This window comes from Vidua macroura, chromosome 8, assembly GCF_024509145.1.
Source record: "Vidua macroura isolate BioBank_ID:100142 chromosome 8, ASM2450914v1, whole genome shotgun sequence".
NCBI classification, from domain to species: domain Eukaryota; kingdom Metazoa; phylum Chordata; class Aves; order Passeriformes; family Viduidae; genus Vidua; species Vidua macroura.
The window spans coordinates 11,987,584-12,004,854 of NC_071578.1; the positions used below are offsets into that span (position 1 = coordinate 11,987,584).

The 17,271-nt window shown below is 46.1% G+C and overlaps 1 protein-coding gene across 2 annotated transcripts in view; it reads left to right on the plus strand.

Annotated features, from left to right (window-relative positions):
- COL17A1 (collagen type XVII alpha 1 chain) overlaps window positions 1-17,103 on the plus strand; it is a 39,485-nt gene extending 22,382 nt beyond the window's left edge. Inside the window, exons 27-57 of one of the 2 annotated variants that reach the window (XM_053984334.1) lie at window positions 206-241; window positions 441-476; window positions 852-914; window positions 1,264-1,299; window positions 1,667-1,738; window positions 2,091-2,117; window positions 2,786-2,821; window positions 3,350-3,385; window positions 3,615-3,695; window positions 4,366-4,401; window positions 5,107-5,187; window positions 6,456-6,509; window positions 6,630-6,671; window positions 7,371-7,433; window positions 7,588-7,647; window positions 8,151-8,177; window positions 8,254-8,295; window positions 8,456-8,512; window positions 8,864-8,911; window positions 9,555-9,668; window positions 9,943-10,080; window positions 10,668-10,751; window positions 11,439-11,567; window positions 12,645-12,734; window positions 13,267-13,380; window positions 13,638-13,790; window positions 14,554-14,973; window positions 15,162-15,302; window positions 15,878-15,940; window positions 16,167-16,238; window positions 16,407-17,103. In XM_053984334.1, coding sequence (XP_053840309.1) covers window positions 206-241; window positions 441-476; window positions 852-914; window positions 1,264-1,299; window positions 1,667-1,738; window positions 2,091-2,117; window positions 2,786-2,821; window positions 3,350-3,385; window positions 3,615-3,695; window positions 4,366-4,401; window positions 5,107-5,187; window positions 6,456-6,509; window positions 6,630-6,671; window positions 7,371-7,433; window positions 7,588-7,647; window positions 8,151-8,177; window positions 8,254-8,295; window positions 8,456-8,512; window positions 8,864-8,911; window positions 9,555-9,668; window positions 9,943-10,080; window positions 10,668-10,751; window positions 11,439-11,567; window positions 12,645-12,734; window positions 13,267-13,380; window positions 13,638-13,790; window positions 14,554-14,973; window positions 15,162-15,302; window positions 15,878-15,940; window positions 16,167-16,238; window positions 16,407-16,456 — 2,501 coding nt within the window. In that variant the 3' untranslated portion in view covers window positions 16,457-17,103. The remainder of the gene's footprint in view (window positions 1-205; window positions 242-440; window positions 477-851; window positions 915-1,263; window positions 1,300-1,666; window positions 1,739-2,090; window positions 2,118-2,785; window positions 2,822-3,349; window positions 3,386-3,614; window positions 3,696-4,365; window positions 4,402-5,106; window positions 5,188-6,455; window positions 6,510-6,629; window positions 6,672-7,370; window positions 7,434-7,587; window positions 7,648-8,150; window positions 8,178-8,253; window positions 8,296-8,455; window positions 8,513-8,863; window positions 8,912-9,554; window positions 9,669-9,942; window positions 10,081-10,667; window positions 10,752-11,438; window positions 11,568-12,644; window positions 12,735-13,266; window positions 13,381-13,637; window positions 13,791-14,553; window positions 14,974-15,161; window positions 15,303-15,877; window positions 15,941-16,166; window positions 16,239-16,406) is intronic. The other variant, XM_053984335.1, reaches the window with a different exon arrangement.
- The last annotated feature ends 168 nt before the right edge of the window (window positions 17,104-17,271 follow it).

Sequence of the window (17,271 nt, forward strand, 5' to 3'; positions counted from 1 at the left end):
TGCAGGAGACATAGAGGTAGTAGAGCAGTGTAAGAGGGAAACAACAGTTGGATGGATGGAGCTGTGTTAAAGAAAAAGATTTTCCAGTTTGAGTTTGTCTGGTAACACAGAATCTGTATTTCTCTTAAGATTTTTTGTGATGCATTAAATGCCTTTTCCTTATCATTTGTTATTACTGTTGTTCAATCATCCATATATCTTTCAGGTGAAAAAGGAGCCAGTGGACCCCCTGGACCCAAAGGTATGTTGACCAATTAGGTATTTTTTGTGGTTATTTTCTTTAAATTCCTTTAGGTATGGTTACTGTCCATGGGTTTTACCCTTATCCATCTTTGACTTTTTCTTCTGTGCTCTTGTCAGAAAGCAGACTTTATTTTCTCTGATGGAAACATGTTACAATGAAGCAACCTCACAGAATGTGTTCCTTTTTTGTACCACAGGTGATCAGGGTGAGAAGGGTTCTCGTGGAATGACAGGTCAGTGGATTGAAATACTGGAGTAACAGCCAACCTAATAAAAGTATAGCCCAGCCAATCCCAGTTAGCTTTCTGAAGCACTATAATGATGTTACTGGTTATAGGAGTTTTATTTTTGCACCAAAATTATAAACAAATAGATCACATTCTTGATTCCAGTAATCTTGGTAACAATCTGTGTATTTAGCTTTAGGAAAATCTTCTCTCACATGCCCTGTATTCACATCACTTGAGCATTTCTAATGCCCGGAGACAGTTGTGAATCATGAGGCCTGAACATCCTGTCAATGCTGGTTTTTGGTTGCAAAGCAGCAAATATTGCTGACAGAATTGTCCAAGAGTTGTTTGATTCATTTTCATACTATTTTGCTACAGGTGAACAAGGCTCAAGAGGAATACCTGGACCTCCAGGAGAGCCAGGGGCTAAAGGACCTGTAGGTGGGTACCAGAAAGCAGCTGTATTTATGTGAGGCGTATGTCATTGCCACCCAGATTGTGTTTCTGTGAGCACAGACAAGGAAACAACACGGGAGTGGAATCATGCTTGTTGTGATCCTAGGTCTTTCCTTTAGACACCTGTGATTAGTCTGTACACTCAGAAAAAAATGTCCTACAGTTAAGTTTTGAATGAATGCTTCCTGGACCTTCATTAACTGCAGCCAAGGTTTCTTTCAGATGCAATGTGATGGAAAGCCACTCTTAGGCTTAGGGCTGTGCTCCACTTTGGAGGAATAGAGGATACTGTGGTACTGTTGAGAAGTCCCTGACAATGTCTTTCTTTGGACAGGACAAGCTGGTCGTGATGGACAGCCAGGTGAAAAAGGTAAGAGCTTCCTTTGAGGTAGAAGTACAGGTACTTTCTGATATGGCAGGAGGTTGATTTGTAAAAGGGGTGGGAGAAAGATGGCAGCAGATTCATGTTCTGGGATCTTCTGTCTCAGAACTGTAGAGTTAACCTGTAAATATGGAACTGAGACATAAAATGGAGCAGGCTGTAAATTGTGACAGAATTACCTCACTACAGAACTCTTCTGTCACTGATGTTCCCCTCCCAGACACTGATGCTGGAGATGGCCACTTGGCTGTGAGAATACAATAGGTAGAAAGTGCTGCAGGACAGTCGAGCTTGAATGGATTGGTAGATTGTATGTCAGTGACTTCTGTCTCATTAATGGTGATTATGTCCCTAGGTGAACCAGGTCTAATGGGAATGCCAGGTGCCAGAGGCCCTCCGGGACCCACTGGAGATGCTGGAGAGCCAGGTAAACGCATACAGAGAACAAAAATGCTTTTTGCTCAGTCAGGAACACAGATGTATTTGTCAATTTCCAGTCTTAATTTGAATTTAAATCTGGCAGAGGATCCCTGTATTCTTAAGGTGGTAATGAAAGGAAAATACATAGAGAATCTAGACCCTTTATGATCCCAAAATTGCCCACAGTACAAACATCAGCTGCTATGAGCTGATTTACATAGCAGTTGCTAAGCCAGTTTCCACCACTTGAGAATTATGTGCTATAATTTCACAAAAATGTAATCTTTTTCTCCCTGTCTATCCTTTTCCCACATAAAATTTTTTTAGACATATTAAGAGTTATTGCATTTTTCTGACAGGTCTTACAGGACCCCAAGGACCACCAGGTAGGCTTTTCCATATTCCAATGTATCAATGACACACTTTGATATGGGTTCAAAAAACCCTTGTATTTTTTCCCTCTGTGGTGTTCAGGGTTTCCAAAGTTCAGGATATCCCAAGGTTTCCACATCTCCTTTGGCTTTTGAGACAGGTTTTGTGCAAGATGTGGGATTTTTGAGCAGTCCAAGGCTTTTGAGTGTTGAAATTTTGCCTTTCCCCAAAACATAACATATCAGTTCCCTGTGCATCACTGAAAAGTCCTTCTAATCAGCAGCAGAAACAGAAGGGAGAGGATGTAGCAATAGCAATGTAAACAGAGGATGTGACATCTCTAGGCAGAGGTGGTTATGGGGGGACAGTTCATGAGGGAATTCATCCAGGAGCCTCAGGACAGGTGGCAGTACCTAGAAGAAGCTACAGGTAAATCTGCGAAGCAGTGTCATCATCCAGGGAGCAGTGGGACTAGGGAAGCCCAGGGACACAACCAGCTCAGTCTGTTCCTCCACTTGCTTATAAAGTCCTCAGGGACTTGCTTATAAAGGCTGAAATCTGGAGTCTTGAGTAGGGAGCTCCTTCTACAAACCCCCAAGTGAAACAGCTGGGGTACCTGAAAAACATACAGAAAACAATATTTGCATTAACTATTTTAAATTGTTTCTCTACCTCATATCAGGACTTCCAGGCAACCCAGGCCGACCAGGGGCTAAAGGTGAGTTTTGTTTCTTCTCTAAGGCTCATTTTCTCTCTAAGGATTTCATTTTAGCAGGGATTAGCTGCTCTACTGACCAGTCCCTGGATCAACAGTGGCATCTAGTGGCTTTGGGAAGGGAAGGTTTGAGAAGCACGGTAGGCAGAGCTTCCCTGAGCATACGTGGAGGGCAATGAGGGCATCTGCTGAGGGATTTGGCATGACACCTCTCCTCTGAGCAAGCTTTGAAGCCCGGTTCTGCCCTGAGCATAAGATGCCTGGTGACTTCCACCAGTGGAAGCTGTGTGCCTGCCTCAGATAAATCAAGCTATTGCCTATGCTGGCAGATGTAGTGCTTGGAAAGCTGATCAGAGGGCATCTCTGGATTAGCACAGCTCTCTTGCTTCTCCCCTGACCTTCTAGTGCTGTGACTTCTCAGACAAGAGATCAAGAGCAGAAAGAACAGAAACTACAATGTTATTGAGCTTATTATAGCTCTTACCCACCCCCCTAAAAAGAAGCTCAACTTTTGTACCTTTGTTTCCCTAGGAGAACCTGGAGCTCCAGGAAAAGTCATAAGTGCGGGTATGTAGTGCTGTGAGGGGTCACACTTCTGATTTAGGAAGGTTTTCTCTGGGGTTTTTTTGTGCCTCCTCAATTCATCTTGACTGTGTGTCAGACCTGTACTGGGGCTCCCTGTGCTGGGAGAATATATATGCCATAGATGTGGTATTCCTTAAGCATAGATTTGTGCACATTTACTGGATGTGTGAATATAAGTGTCTGTGTGCAAATCTATGTGTTTGTTTTTCAGAGGGTTCATCAACTATTACTCTGCCAGGCCCACCAGGTCCCCCAGGCCCACCTGGCCCCACTGGTCCCCCAGGTGTTCCAGGTGAGTACTGATGAGTACAAAATAGTGATAGGTCAAATCCAGGGACTAGAATCAAGCTCTTTCACTGCTCAGGAAAGCAGGCTTGTGTATAATCCCTTTCCCTGTTGCTGAAATTAGGAAGTGCTTGGTTTTCAGTCTCAGCTTTGAGCTCAAGGCAGCAGAACTCCCACTCAAGCATCTGTAAATCTTTCACACACACACACACACTGGCTGTGCATGAGCTCAGGCCTCAGACTCCTCTGTCCCAGTCAGACACTGCCCTCCAGCATTCTGGTGTCAGGCAGCAGAGTTCCTGAGCCCTGATTCTCATGGCACTTCTGTGCCTGGAGCTAGTCCTGGAGCTGGTTTGGCAGAGACAGTCTCAGTTTGCAGTATGGAATGTGAGACAAGGGTTAGGCCTTTTGCATTCCTTTTCTGTTGTGGTCAGTGGCATTCTGGTTATTTCCCCACTCCAAGAGGCACCAAGCATTTTAATTGCCAGGAGATGGAAATTCAAGTAATATATGGGGCATTGATTAATTCATACCCCATAGCAATTCCATTTAGTTGTGTAGAAAAATACATTTTTGATAGTCTTAGTTCTCATAAAAGTTCTATTGATTATTTTCTGCTATTGTAAAATACAGCCAGTAAAATCTAATGAAATTCGGGTTTTTTCCTTTGAAACTAGGTCCTGTTGGACCAGCTGGTCTCCCTGGACAGCAAGGTACCATTTTCCTTCAGCTTTGATTATGCTTCTTAAGAGAAAGGAATTCATTAGTTTTTCTTTGTTTCTAATTCTCTAAGCCCTTGGCACATTCCCTCTCATTTTTGTTTGCAGATTTCTTCCTTTCAGTTCATTTTGTTGCATTATTTGGATTAATTAATCTAGTAAAGAATGTTTATAATTTTTTGTTTTCCTAGGGGAAGAAGGAGGGTGGTAAGAGGGTGATAAGAGGCAGTGTAATGTGGATGCTGCAAATGTCTTTTTTTTCTTATGCTATTTTTCCTGAAGACTGGTATTTCTAAGGCACTCCTCAAGTGCTGTTGCCTTTCTGTGATAGGGGATATAGCCCAGCTGGATACCTCCTGCCATTTTGAAAGGCAGGAGAACAAACTAGAGCCAAATTTGGATTAATGTCACTGTGAAAGCAGTGAAAGCACTGCCAGTTGGGCAGACATCTCTTAGAAAGGGCCTGAACAGAGCTGACCCCTAAGAACCTTTCTTAGCTGGTTTTCTGTGATCCTGTTAGAGCAAACTGGGCATAATTTTCACACTTGAATGCAGTGTCCCTCAGATCTGGGGACTGAGTTCATGCTCCCAGTTCTCATAAGAAAAGTCTGAACCTCTTGTCAGAGTAGGTACAAAATGTCACCCTCTCTCAGTTACATAACTCCCTTTCTCTGTTGCTTTTTTTTTTCCTGGTAAAAGGTCCACGGGGTGAGAAAGGATCCCCTGGTGAAGCTGTGATAGAAACCATCAGAACAGAAGTCTCATCATTAGCATCTCAAAGTAAGTGGCCCTGCCTTTCCACTCCTTTGCCTGGAGATGTGTCAGAGCTTCAAGGCCAGCTCACAGCTACCAGGAGATGCCTCTAACTCTTTCTTCTCAATGTGACATGGGGCAAGTGTGTGTGTGTAGTGGTGTGTCTGCAATGCCAGCTACCTCTTCTTTCCTCCTCATCTGTGCATCCCAAAGTCCTTTCAAAAGGAAGCAGATGGCATCAGGCCCACAGCATAGAGAGGGAAGCTGAGGAATGGTGCCTGGTAAGTAGCCACTAACAGGGGAGATACTCACGAGCTAAGAGCTTCCAGCCACTGAGTTCACACAGGGCAGTTCCCTGTGCAATATGAGCATGGAGCCATCTGTAAGATGAGAACCAGTTTGAAAAGGCATGTTAATCTAAGCAACAGAAATAATCTCTCTTCAAATTAAAGGATTAATTCACAGGGGAGTCAATAAATAAAATAAATAAATAATAATAAAAATATATTAGAATAAATAAATAATAAATCTTAAAATAAATTTTAAGATTAAAAATGTAACATTTTGTAAAAATTTAAAAATTTTAAAATGAAAATAAGTGGAGCAGAACAAAATGGTTTAGCAACATCCCAAGAAGAGTGCTTGCTCTGTGCAGCACTAGATGTGTAGATGTGTGATGCACTTAGAGTTGCTATTCTTAGGATCTGGGACCTCTGCAAATTTGCAGCAAGGTAGAAGAGGGCATAAAATTATAAATGATCCTTGCCTGATGACCATCTGAATGGGGCCATGTAGATTCAGACCATGCTTCAGTACTGTCCAGTTCTGCATTCAGGCACCTTGGATCACAGCATCACTGAACTTTGAGTTTGTGCCTCAGCTTGGAGGTGAGGGTACATCACACAGTACAATCAAGACAACACAGTGCAGTTACTTGTTAAATAATGTCAGTGTTATGTTCTCTTCCCAAAACTTGCCTCTTTTAAAGAATCTTTCCTTTCCTTGAAGTTCTTTCCTTCCTTCTTTAGCTTTTAAGTCCTTTGCTCTTTCTCTCAACAACCTGTTTCCAGTATCCTGCTCAGAGCTGTATTTTTCTTCATGTCCTAACCAAGCACATCTCTCCTCTCCTTCCTCTACTTCATCTTGGGCTTAGGTCACCCAGGTCCCATCTTAGTCCCCCTTTGATTGTAAGAGCTTCTTACAATCAAAAGCAGCAGCAATATATTGACAGTTTCCATAGCAGCAGTCACTCCATAGCAACAATTTTCCCTTGTTTGTGTTTTTCTTTTGCACAGTGCTGGGAGATTTACATGGGCGAGCAGGACCCCCAGGTCCCCCTGGACCACCAGGTATGTAACATACAGAGCTCAGCGCCTAAGCAAGGAATGCTAACACAACATGGCACATTTCTGGGCCATGCAGTTTGCTGAGTAAATGTTCCCTAATACCCCTGTTTCTTTTGTCATCAGGTGAATCTGTGCAGGGACCTCCTGGACCTCGTGGTCCCCCAGGTAAGAGCTTGTTCCTCTGAAACCCAACTGGAAAGTGGGAGGTTTTTTCCAAGGCCTAGGGTTGGAAGGAGAATGTCACATAGTGTGTTTCTACCAACACAATTTCAGTGCAGCAAGATGCTGCCCGACAAAGAACATTTGCTTTTGCAGAGGGTTCTAGCCAGAGTATTAATTAGTAAAAGCCATGCTTTTTGGGAAGACACTCAAAGTTTTCAACTTGCCAAAGGAAGTAACTGCATTCAATTCCATATTTACTTCTTACTTGTCCAGATTTAACTTTCAGCTGCGGACATATGGGGAGGTTCTTATCATAAGGAACATATCCCCACGCCCCATCCTGTAACACAGATTTCCCTTTCTCAGCCAGAACAGGGAAGGTGTGGGAGGACATGTGACAGGAACAGAACCCCACTCCTTGCTCTCTGCTCAGTAGGAAAAGGGAGCAGGTTAGGTGTGTGATGGGATAGGCACCCAGTACCACAAAGAAAGGAGTTTCTCTGTCCTCTTCTGCTGTGGTGGCAAATGATAGTAAAAAAGTAACTACCAGGGATAGATGTGTGAAGGAAACAATGATAAGGGCCTACACTGAGAAATACTCAAGCTAAGGCCATGGCTGGACATGTAGCAGCTCTTGTGTTCATTTACTTACACTGCTGAGGCTGATCCTTCCTGAAGCCTTTCTGTGTCCCTTTTGCCTAGGAGAAGGATTGCCAGGACCTCCAGGCCCACCAGGGAGACCAGGATCATCCATGTCCACCTCAGGTAGGTTCTTACCACTCATTCTATCACCTGGTCCTGGGAATGTCCTGTTGCAGTTCCAGAGACCACATATATGGCTAGGATCAAGTAGGGCCAGAGAAACCTTGTTTCATGTTCTGTTGGATGCCATGAAGAAATCTCTTTGTTTGAATTGCAGAATCATTCTTCACAGGCCCACCAGGTCCACCAGGACCACCAGGCCCAAAGGGAGACCAAGGTGGGTATATTGTGCTGCCTCACCAAAGTGCTAGAGGGATCTCAGCACCTTAGACTGAAAAGTAGGAAGGGCTTAGGAGCAGAAAATCCTGCCTTTCTCTGTCTGTAAGAAAGCAAGCACAGCTGTCACTAAGTAGGACTGCTGTAAAACAAGTCAGTCTTTGTCAAATAAATTTATTAGCCTCCAGTACCGGTGTCAAGGCAGTCGCTGTATTCAGATCCCAACTTTGCAAGCCCATTATACTCAAGAACATTCAGAACTTCAGATTTGTCATTGAAGGGGACAGCCTTTTTGCAAAATGCACTGTGGACTAAGTCAGTACAAGGAGGTAGCCCTGTGAAGTGTAGCTCAACTCAGCTGTCAGGAAAACGTGGACTTGCTCCCTTTACCCATTTCTCCCCTACAAATTGAAGACCAAGATGATATGCAGCAGTGTGGGCTGGGATGTTGCTGATGAGAATAAAGCAAATCCTAACACTGTTCCTCTGCTTCCCTGTTCACAGGTGAACGAGGTCCACGGGGATTCACAGGTAAGGAGATATGAGTGGGTTTCAGGGTACCTTGCCTGAGTGTATGAGTGCTCCTTCATTTCTGTGTCTCATGCAGGAGAACCGGGTGATCCTGGCCTTTCAGCATTCTCCTCCCACGGTTAGTCTGTGCCCCCTTTCCTCATTTGAATTCATCATCCCTGGGCTGAAATCAGGCCAAAATCCTGCTCTATTCATTCTAACTTTATTTTACTGGAGCTGGAATTTTGCCTACATACGTTATTCCTGTGAATCTCTGACTCTCTTTCTACAACTGGCAGGTGAAAGAGTCACCATACAGGGACCCCCAGGCCCACCTGGCCCACCTGGACCAAAAGGTGAAGTTAAAAAACTTCTTTCTTTTATTGGGGGTGGCCTCACACATCCAAGCACGGTTGAGATAAAAGGATGGAACAACCCGGTCCTTTGGGAACTAGAGCTGTGCTCACCCCTGCCTTTTCAGGCAAAGTAGGACCACAGCAATAGAATTGGCACTTGACGAGGTCACAGAAGGCTCAGGAAAGCTGCCATGGTCTCTTCTCTTTCCCAACAAGCTGGCATTTCAAGACACTCATTGCAAGGGCTGGGTAGTTGCTTCTCTGACACGTAGCTCAACTGTTTCACATGACCAAGTATGCGACATGCAGTCATACCCATTACAAGTGTCTGTCTCCCTCACTCTTTTCCAGGTGATGCAGGTGTCCCAGGCGCACCTGGCATCCCAGGAGCATCTCGAGGTAAGAGATGAGACCATCATTGCTCTGATATTAAGAAGGAATGCTGATATCCTGGTGGAGGCTTTTAAAAAGCTCCTTTGACTTTTATCAGTGTGGGTGCCAACCTAATGCTGATGAGATTTGTGTTCAAAACCTCTTTTTGCACAGCTTGCCTTAAATCAGAAAATTTAAGAATTGACAGGGTTTTTTTTTTCCAACTTACTAGGAATCCATTAAGTCAGAATTTTGCCTCTGTGTGGATAGGTTCTTGAACTGGTGATGCCCAGGCTGACTGGGATTGGGAGCAGCAGGGCAATGATGTTAGACTAATGAGCCTGAGCTCTATGATCTCCATCTATATTCAGCACAGCACTGCACTCTAGTGCACAAACCCACCAGGTCTGCCTGTACCAAGCCAGGAATGTCTCTGGACTCAGCTCTGCACAGGCTGAATTATAAGATGCTGAATTAATTGAAGACATTATACTGCCAAATAGCCCATGCTCAGACTGTGTTTAAAGATGCAGGGGGAACCCCCCCATATTCAATTTCCAAAGGTCTTTCCAGGCCTGTGGGAAGGGCTTAATGCAAATACACTTCACTATCACTTGGTCTAATGCAACTGTGCCAAAAACACTCCTTCTCCTTACAATGCTTTCGGTAGGTGGATCCAGACAAATTCAGGGACCCCCAGGACCTCCTGGGCCACCTGGTCCTCCTGGCCCAAGTGGAGGTTCATCTCAGGAGATTCAGCAGTATGTGACTGACTACCTGAAGAGTGAGTATAATGAGATTTTTGCTGTGGGTCAGCAGTTTCATGCCTATCTCTCTTTTGCTCCCTAGGGCCTTGTCCCTCTTCTATTAGAAATAACAGCCCTGCTACTCTGGGCTTATTTCTGCTGAATACTGTGAGGTGCTGTTGTCCACTGTGGCCTCTGTAGAACTGTCCTTCTGTTGTCCCATTCTTTGTCAGAGCAAGAGGGTCTGATAATTGTGCATATGGTCAGTCTTCCCTCTTAGTGATGTGGGCATATCTTGGGCTTTCTACGTAGGTGACAACATCAGACATTATTTCACTGGTGCCCAAGGCCCACCAGGCCCTCCAGGCCCACCTGGACTTATCACCACTGCAGATGGGATGACCTTGGATTATGCAGAGCTGGCTACCCGTGTCATGAGCTATATGACAAGTAAGCACCATATTGGTAAACTCTGTACTGTGTCATGCCCTCAGCTGAGCTTGTGCAGCACCTAGGAGGTGAGAACCAGAGGAGAAACAAGTCTTTAAATAGCAGCACCCCAACCAGGTAATTTATCTTCAGCAGTCTAGGCCCAGGACTCTACATAGCTGAGGTGTCCTCTGAACCTTGTCCTTTTTTAATGGTTAGATTAATTAGCAGTTGCTGCTGTTTAAAAAGTCTTGTATTAAATACTTATTGTTAGACTCTTTGACACCCCAAAGACCCCAAACAGATATGGCTTTATTTAGTATATGTGGTCTCAAGTATTTGGGGGTTGGCTTGTGTACTTGGGGCCCTCCTAAAGTAGATGAAGTCCCAGAGCTTTTGGAAGTAGCCTGGAATCTCAACCAGAAATGCACAGAGCACACAGCTGTGTATGATGACCAGGATGTATGAGAGAGCAGCTGTTTCATAGCTGGTGGCATGAGAAGCCCATTCTACCAGTTAATTAATTCATCATTCCTTTGTTCCTTCCTGACCCCCCCGCCCCCGTTCTGTCTCATACCAGCCCATGTAAAACCTTTTCATTCCCACAGGCTCTTCAGGTCGCTATGAGTCATTTTCTAGCTCAGTATCCACTACATCCATTTTGTACCAAGAACTTCTGGACCTGCTGCAAAGTAAGTGACCCTCAAGGGAAACATGGGATTGAGGGTAAAGGCATGCACTGGAGATCTCCCTTTCCCTTCCAGTCTCCAGTCTGCAACTGGAGTTACCTGCAGCTGCTTCAGAGTGTTCTACTTTCCAGCTCCCCCACTCCCAGTGTTGCCCCCGTAGCCTTGATGTGTTGTTGTTCTTAAGGTGAAGGGGATCTCCAACTTTGTATTCTTTCCTATGTATACTGTTACTGTGGACTGACAGGTAAATCTCTAGGATGTCATTTGGCTGTCCCTGAAGGTATTGATGATGCTGGCCAGCACTGTGCTCCAAATGGCTTCAAAGTGACACAAAGCTCAGCATGGTCTTTCCCAGCTGAGCTGCTTTTAATTCCCTTTACCCAAAAAGTTTTCCAAAGTGTCCTGAAAAAACAGGTAAAAAAAAAAAAAAAACAGGGAGGTCCCTTAAGCAATCCAAATTCTGATCCTCCTCATACCCTTATATAGGAGGTTCCCAGCCTTGTCACAAATGTTTCTGGCACCATATGCAGGACAATTCACTCGGAAAAGAGGGAGAAAAGGAGCTTTGCATCCATAGGTTTTGATGATTTCCCTGGTGGAGGGGGCTCAGCTCACAGGCTGGGAACTCCTCACACTTGGTGTCTGTGCAGCAGCTGGACAGCCTTAAAAGATGCTTTTCTTCATTTCTAGGAGAAGAAATTCGTCGGTATCTCATTGGACCTCAGGGCCCACCGGGACCTCCTGGGCCAGGGGGAGATGGAATGTCTCTGTCACTGGATTATGATGAGCTGACCAGGAGGTTTATCAGCTACTTGTCAAGTAATGGTTTTATTAGTGTGTGTTTCCCTCTGTTCCTTTGGGAGCCCAGCACAAAGCTCATGCTGTCAACTCAGTAGAAATTATTCCAGTGCTAATTGTGCGAATCCCTGTGTACAGAGATCTCCTCACAGGGACTGTGAGAGACTTGGAAGAGAACAAAGATACCCTGTAGCTAAGATACCACTGACAGAGTAGTAATGAATCCTTTCTTTATTAAAAATTGAGCTTAGGAACAAAATTTTAGCCATCTTAGAAGTCACATCAACACCTTTAAGTGCCTTTCTAACCTTTATCTCTGTGGTCAGGACATATTTCCCTGTGAAAGAGTTGGTCTGTGCCCACTTTGTGTCAAGGCAGCTCAGGCAACAAACTCTTAGAAGTTAGTTGAAACAATTTCTATGTCTCTGCTTCATTTTCCCATCTGTAAAGGGGTGATATGGCATATAAGAGCTGTTTGACAGAGAGGACTCTTTGTGCATCCCAGCAGCAGTGCTAAAATGCCTAATCCTGGTAGCTGCAACTGTCTGCTTAAAAACACAGCCTGGTCCACGCTCAGTTTCTCTGAACTGCTCTTTGAGACCAGATGTCACTAGTGGAGTGCTTCTAAGATGGAGGGAATTTTCAGCAGGAAACTGCAGTGTAATGGCAGCACTCCAATGGCTCAGGCAGGGCAGCTGCATTTTGTCAGCAGGGACATTTCATTAACACAAATCACAAAATGCACAGTGTTGCCCTAGAGCCACAGACACAGGGAGAGCAGCACATGCATCGGCCTGTGAGTTGCAGCTGAGCTGCAGGTCCAGGGGTGTCCCCACCATGTAATGGGTTCATGAGGTGCAGAGCTTTTGCCAGGAGTAGAAGCCTGCTGTCTGCCTGTCTATGGGTGTCCTTGGGATTGGCAGGGCAAAGTCACAAATCCAGAACAAGGTTTGAGCTCTGGCTCCTGGCACAGCCTGCTGATGGGGACATTCCACTCTGCAGGAGCCCTTCCTGCATTGCCTGTGAACAAGCCCTGTGGACTGTCTGCTTACACTGTAACAGCCTGTTCTGATAATGTGAATCTATTTGATTTTGCAGGTTCTGGGATGAGCATTGGACTGCCTGGACCACCTGGGCCTCCAGGGTCACCTGGTATATCTTACAGTGACCTGACAGCTTACTTGCGAAGTAAGCCAACTTCTTCACTCCCCTGCCATGGGGCTTTATGTTCCCCCAGGATCTTTTTTACAGCCTTAGTCACAGAATTTCCCTTTTTGCCTGTGATCACGAACAACCCTCTGATGGCCCTTTGTCCTTAGCAGCACTGCAGGCCTCTGCTGGCACCTGCACACTCCACAGGGGGCTGCAGCTGGATCACCATGTTCCTGTGAGGAGCAACAGCAGTGGTGCTGTCTTGGAGATGGGCATGAAGGAGCCCTTTGTTGTATCCAAACTCTGCAGCATGAAGGCATCATTTCTTATGCCTCTTTAAAAGTATATATTAAAAATAGGGACTTTACTCTCTTTGGAATCACCTGACTGTCCAATGTGACATCTAAATGCAGGGAAGTGGGGTGCACCAAGAAGGATGCACCAGGAGGTACTAGTGACAAAAAAACCCTACTACTTGGCTGTATCTGGCATAACCTGTATTGTCAAGGAACATACACTAGGGTTGTGGCTGTTTGGGTGACTTCTTTTCTTCCCTTGTGTCTTACAGACTCTGAATTCAGTGGTGTTGTTGGGCCCCCTGGTCCTGCAGGCCCTCCAGGACCTCCAGGGATCCCTGGATCACCAGGCACCTCCCTGGAGGACATCTCTGCCTACCTTCAAAGTAAAGCATTTGTGTTTCTCACAGCTGCCAGGGTGATTCTGTTTTTAGATGCTGGGGGGACTTGAGGCTGAGATTTAGCTTAGCAGGAATGTGACTGCCTACTGGAAACAAAGTCACTATAAAGAAAAGAATTTTGTCAGTGTTGTCTGTAAAGGGATGGAAGTCGGGGTTGGAGCCTTTAAACTTTCAAGATCCCCAAACATGTGAAATTTCCTTATCCTCTCATTGATGGAAAATAATTCTTTCTTTCTCTCAAGATGTTGGATACTCTTCCCTTTCTGGAGTCCAGGGCCCACCTGGCCCTCCTGGCCCACCAGGACCACCAGGTTTCTCGGGAACAGGCCTCCTGTCCTATGCTGACATCACCAACAGTGACGAGTTCAGGAGTGAGCTGATCCAGTACCTGAAGAGTAAGGGAATACCACCCATCCTTCCTGCACACATCCTAAGACATGCTTTACCTTGTGTAGGTGACTGGCTCTGCCACAGCAGACATTCCTGTAGCCTTCCCTGAACTGGGGCTACAGCAATGCCTTCCCTCTACAGCCAGGTCTACACAAGTGTGCTGCAGCCTGTAGGCTTTTTTCTTTTCAGTCCAACTGCCAGCCAAAGTCTGTGTTGTGAGACAACAGGGACAAGCACTGGGTAGTTACAGTTGGCCTGTGCTGAACCTGGGTCCCTAGTAAGGTCACCAGCGGAGTTTTACCAAGGGAAAAGCATTTTCTTTGGCAAACACTGCCCACAGAGGATGGATAATGGAGGGGTTGGAAGGCAGCACTGAGCTAGCTGTGAAGCACCAATGGTCTGAGCTAATCCTGGCAAGTCATCCAGGGCAGGCTTTGAAAAACACCTCAGTTTCGGCAAACTGGTCACAGAAGGGCTCTTTTGGCAGAAGTGCTGAAATTGGCCTGAGGAGTGCAGCCTTCTGCAAAATCATTGGGCATGTTCCTAAGATTGGGCACACAAAATTGTGGGAGAGATGGGAAGGAGGAGGGTGTCTTACCATCTGTGAAGTTCAATGTTGACATGTGCCTGCTGCCTGAGAAATGGCACTGGATGAGGGTCACTGATGGTTGGTGGGACAGAACTTCACACTCCGGTCTTCATTCAGGTGGTAGCACAGGATCTCTGTCAAGCCCAGTGTCCCTGAAGTTCCCCCCTTGTATTTTGTAGGTGATGAAGTTCGAAGCTACATCTCAGGGCCCCCTGGGCCACAGGGACCACCGGGACCACCGGGACCCAAAGGAGACAGTGGCTTTGTGTCTGGGTCTATGTCTTCATCATACCAAGGCTTACGAGCTTCTGAGCACTTGCATGGAGGATCCCTTGGTGCTGAGGGCTCCCACGGGGGCTCACTGGGCACAGGCAGCTCGTATGGCAGCTCCATGAGCAGCAGATCCTCTTACCATGCCTCTGTGGGCAGCGATGGCGCTTACGATGCCTCCATGGGCACAGATGGGTCTTTCGATGGGCTGCTGACAGAGGAGGAATCACACAGGAGATCAGCAGCGTCGAGCAGATCCTACAGCAACTCCTTCACTGGTTCCCTGGATTACAACGAGCTGGCACTCCGTGTGTCAGAGAGCCTCCAGAGTGAGTGCAATGCCTGCTCATCCTGACCCTTCCTATCCCAGCCTCCAACTCCAAACCCCCTGTGCCTGGACACGCTGTTCACTTCACTCTCCTTCCTGCTGCCTACATCTCTCCCTTACACCTTCTGCCTCAGCATGCAGCCACAGCTCTCCCAGAGCTCCTTTCAAACGACATCTTTAATTCCACAGGCCAAGGTATTCTCCAGGACCTGATGTCTTACACTGCACAGGGACCTGCAGGTCCCCCAGGCCCTCCTGGTCCCCCTGGCATCAGCAAGGTCTTTGCAGCCTATGGCAATGTCACCGCAGACCTCATGGACTTCTTTAGAAGTGAGTGATATTTTGGCTTGGCATTTCTGGCTCATGCATATTACATCTCCTCAACCTCTCACAAACCTATTGATCTTCTCACACTGCAAAAGTCAAGTTGCAGAGTTGAAAGTGGATGGTCTTTACATCTCCTTCCTTCCTTGCTGGGGAGGTGCAGTCTTACCATTAGGAAGGACATCAGTTTTTACCACTATTGTTAGGAAGCTCATCCCAAACCCTGAAGGCCTCTGTGCTTACAAGCTCTGTGGCCCATTTTAATGTGGCTACACTGGCACACATACAGAAATATGAGCCAGGTGCTTGCTCTGCTCTCAGATTCCCCATCCTGAGCATGGGCCAACTCCAGCCCTAGTGACAGCCAGGGCATCCAGAGAAAGTGACAGAGCAGTGCTGGTGAAATGACATCACAGCCTGTCCTTGGAACTTTGTTGGGACCAAAACCCTGTTTAAAAACCTTGCTGTCAGTCTAATCCCATCTAACCAAGAGAAATGTCCTTCCAGTGTGACTCACAGCTTCTCTGAGTGGGCAGTGGTTTCTCCCATTCATTCACTCTCTCCTTCATCTCCCTCTCCAGCACATGGTGCCATCCAGGGGCCACCCGGTGAAAAGGGAGAGAGGGGTTATCCTGGACCCAAAGGTAAGGCTTGCCATCCTTTCCCTCTTCAGCCTTGTGATGCCCAGGAAGCAGCATTGTGACCACAGAGGTCATAGCACTGCTCGAGGTCACACCCTCTCACAGTGAACGTGGCACCTTCAGGATCTCAGCCAAAACATTGTCCTGACTTGGTGTCCCTTCCTGTGGCCCGTCCCTGTCTGTGGATCACTTGTGCTCAAGGGCAAACTTGGTCTTCTCATTCCTTCAGGTGACCCTGGGCCAATGGGCCCACCAGGACGACATGGGCAAAGGGGACCAAAAGGAGAGAAGGGAGAGAAAGGTAGGAACACCTGCCATCCCCAGGAGAGCAGGATTTGACTGTCACAAGTGGCACCAGCCCATCCCTGGGAATAGCTGGAAAACACAGCCTCAGTTTTTTGGTTTGGATCTTTTGTCTTTTTATATGGTCTTTTCAACTAACCCTCCTTTTGATTTTTCTGGTCCCCAGGTGAACAACTGTATGTTGGCAGAAGAAAAAGAAGAACTGTTGGTGTTTAAGGAAAGAGGTAGCTCAGTTCTGCACAGGGCAGCATTCCCAGCAGCCTGTAGAAAATTAGCCTGAGTCTTCACTGCCTTAATGCTAAAACATCCTCACTGCTCAGCTGACCCCTTAGAGTTGATAGTTCAGATCCGAATGTCCTTGTGTGTGTCCAGCATGGCCCTAGTGTGGGGTGTTTGCTCCTGTTACTGATGGTTGGCTTCGTGCCCCTGAGCTCTCAGGCTGATGTCCTTGGGCTGACAAGGGCTTCCTGTCTCACCTAGTCCAGGCTTCTTGTACTACTCCCAGATATATAAAAACCTGGGATTTTTAACAACTAGCCAACTATGCAGAAAAAAAAAAAAAAAAATCCCATCCCCACCAAATGCATGGTTTGTCAGGGATCACATGCAGCCCACAAAGTCCCGTGAAAAACCCTGGGCTTGCACCACCCTGGGATTCCCTCTCCACAAGCTCTGCCAACCCCAAGTGGAGCCCGTTTACAGCAGCACAGCGAGACAGGACATATGGGCCGAACCAAAGCACTTTTAAACATAATTTGTTTATCTTTTAAAAATATTTTTGTATTTTTTTTCTGTTTTTTTAAACACTGGTGAAAAATAATCTTTAATGTAAACAGCCCAATTAAAGTGTGTTTTTAACCCCATCCCTGAACTATTGAGGATGGCCATTCTGTGTTTGCAGGTTGTTGTGGGGCAGGGTGAGGCACCTGAGATGGGTCTGAGGTACAATGGTAAATACAATGGCACAACATTAAATACTTTTATACTCCATTATTTTAAACATTGTAAATCATCCCCTTCACTCAAACACT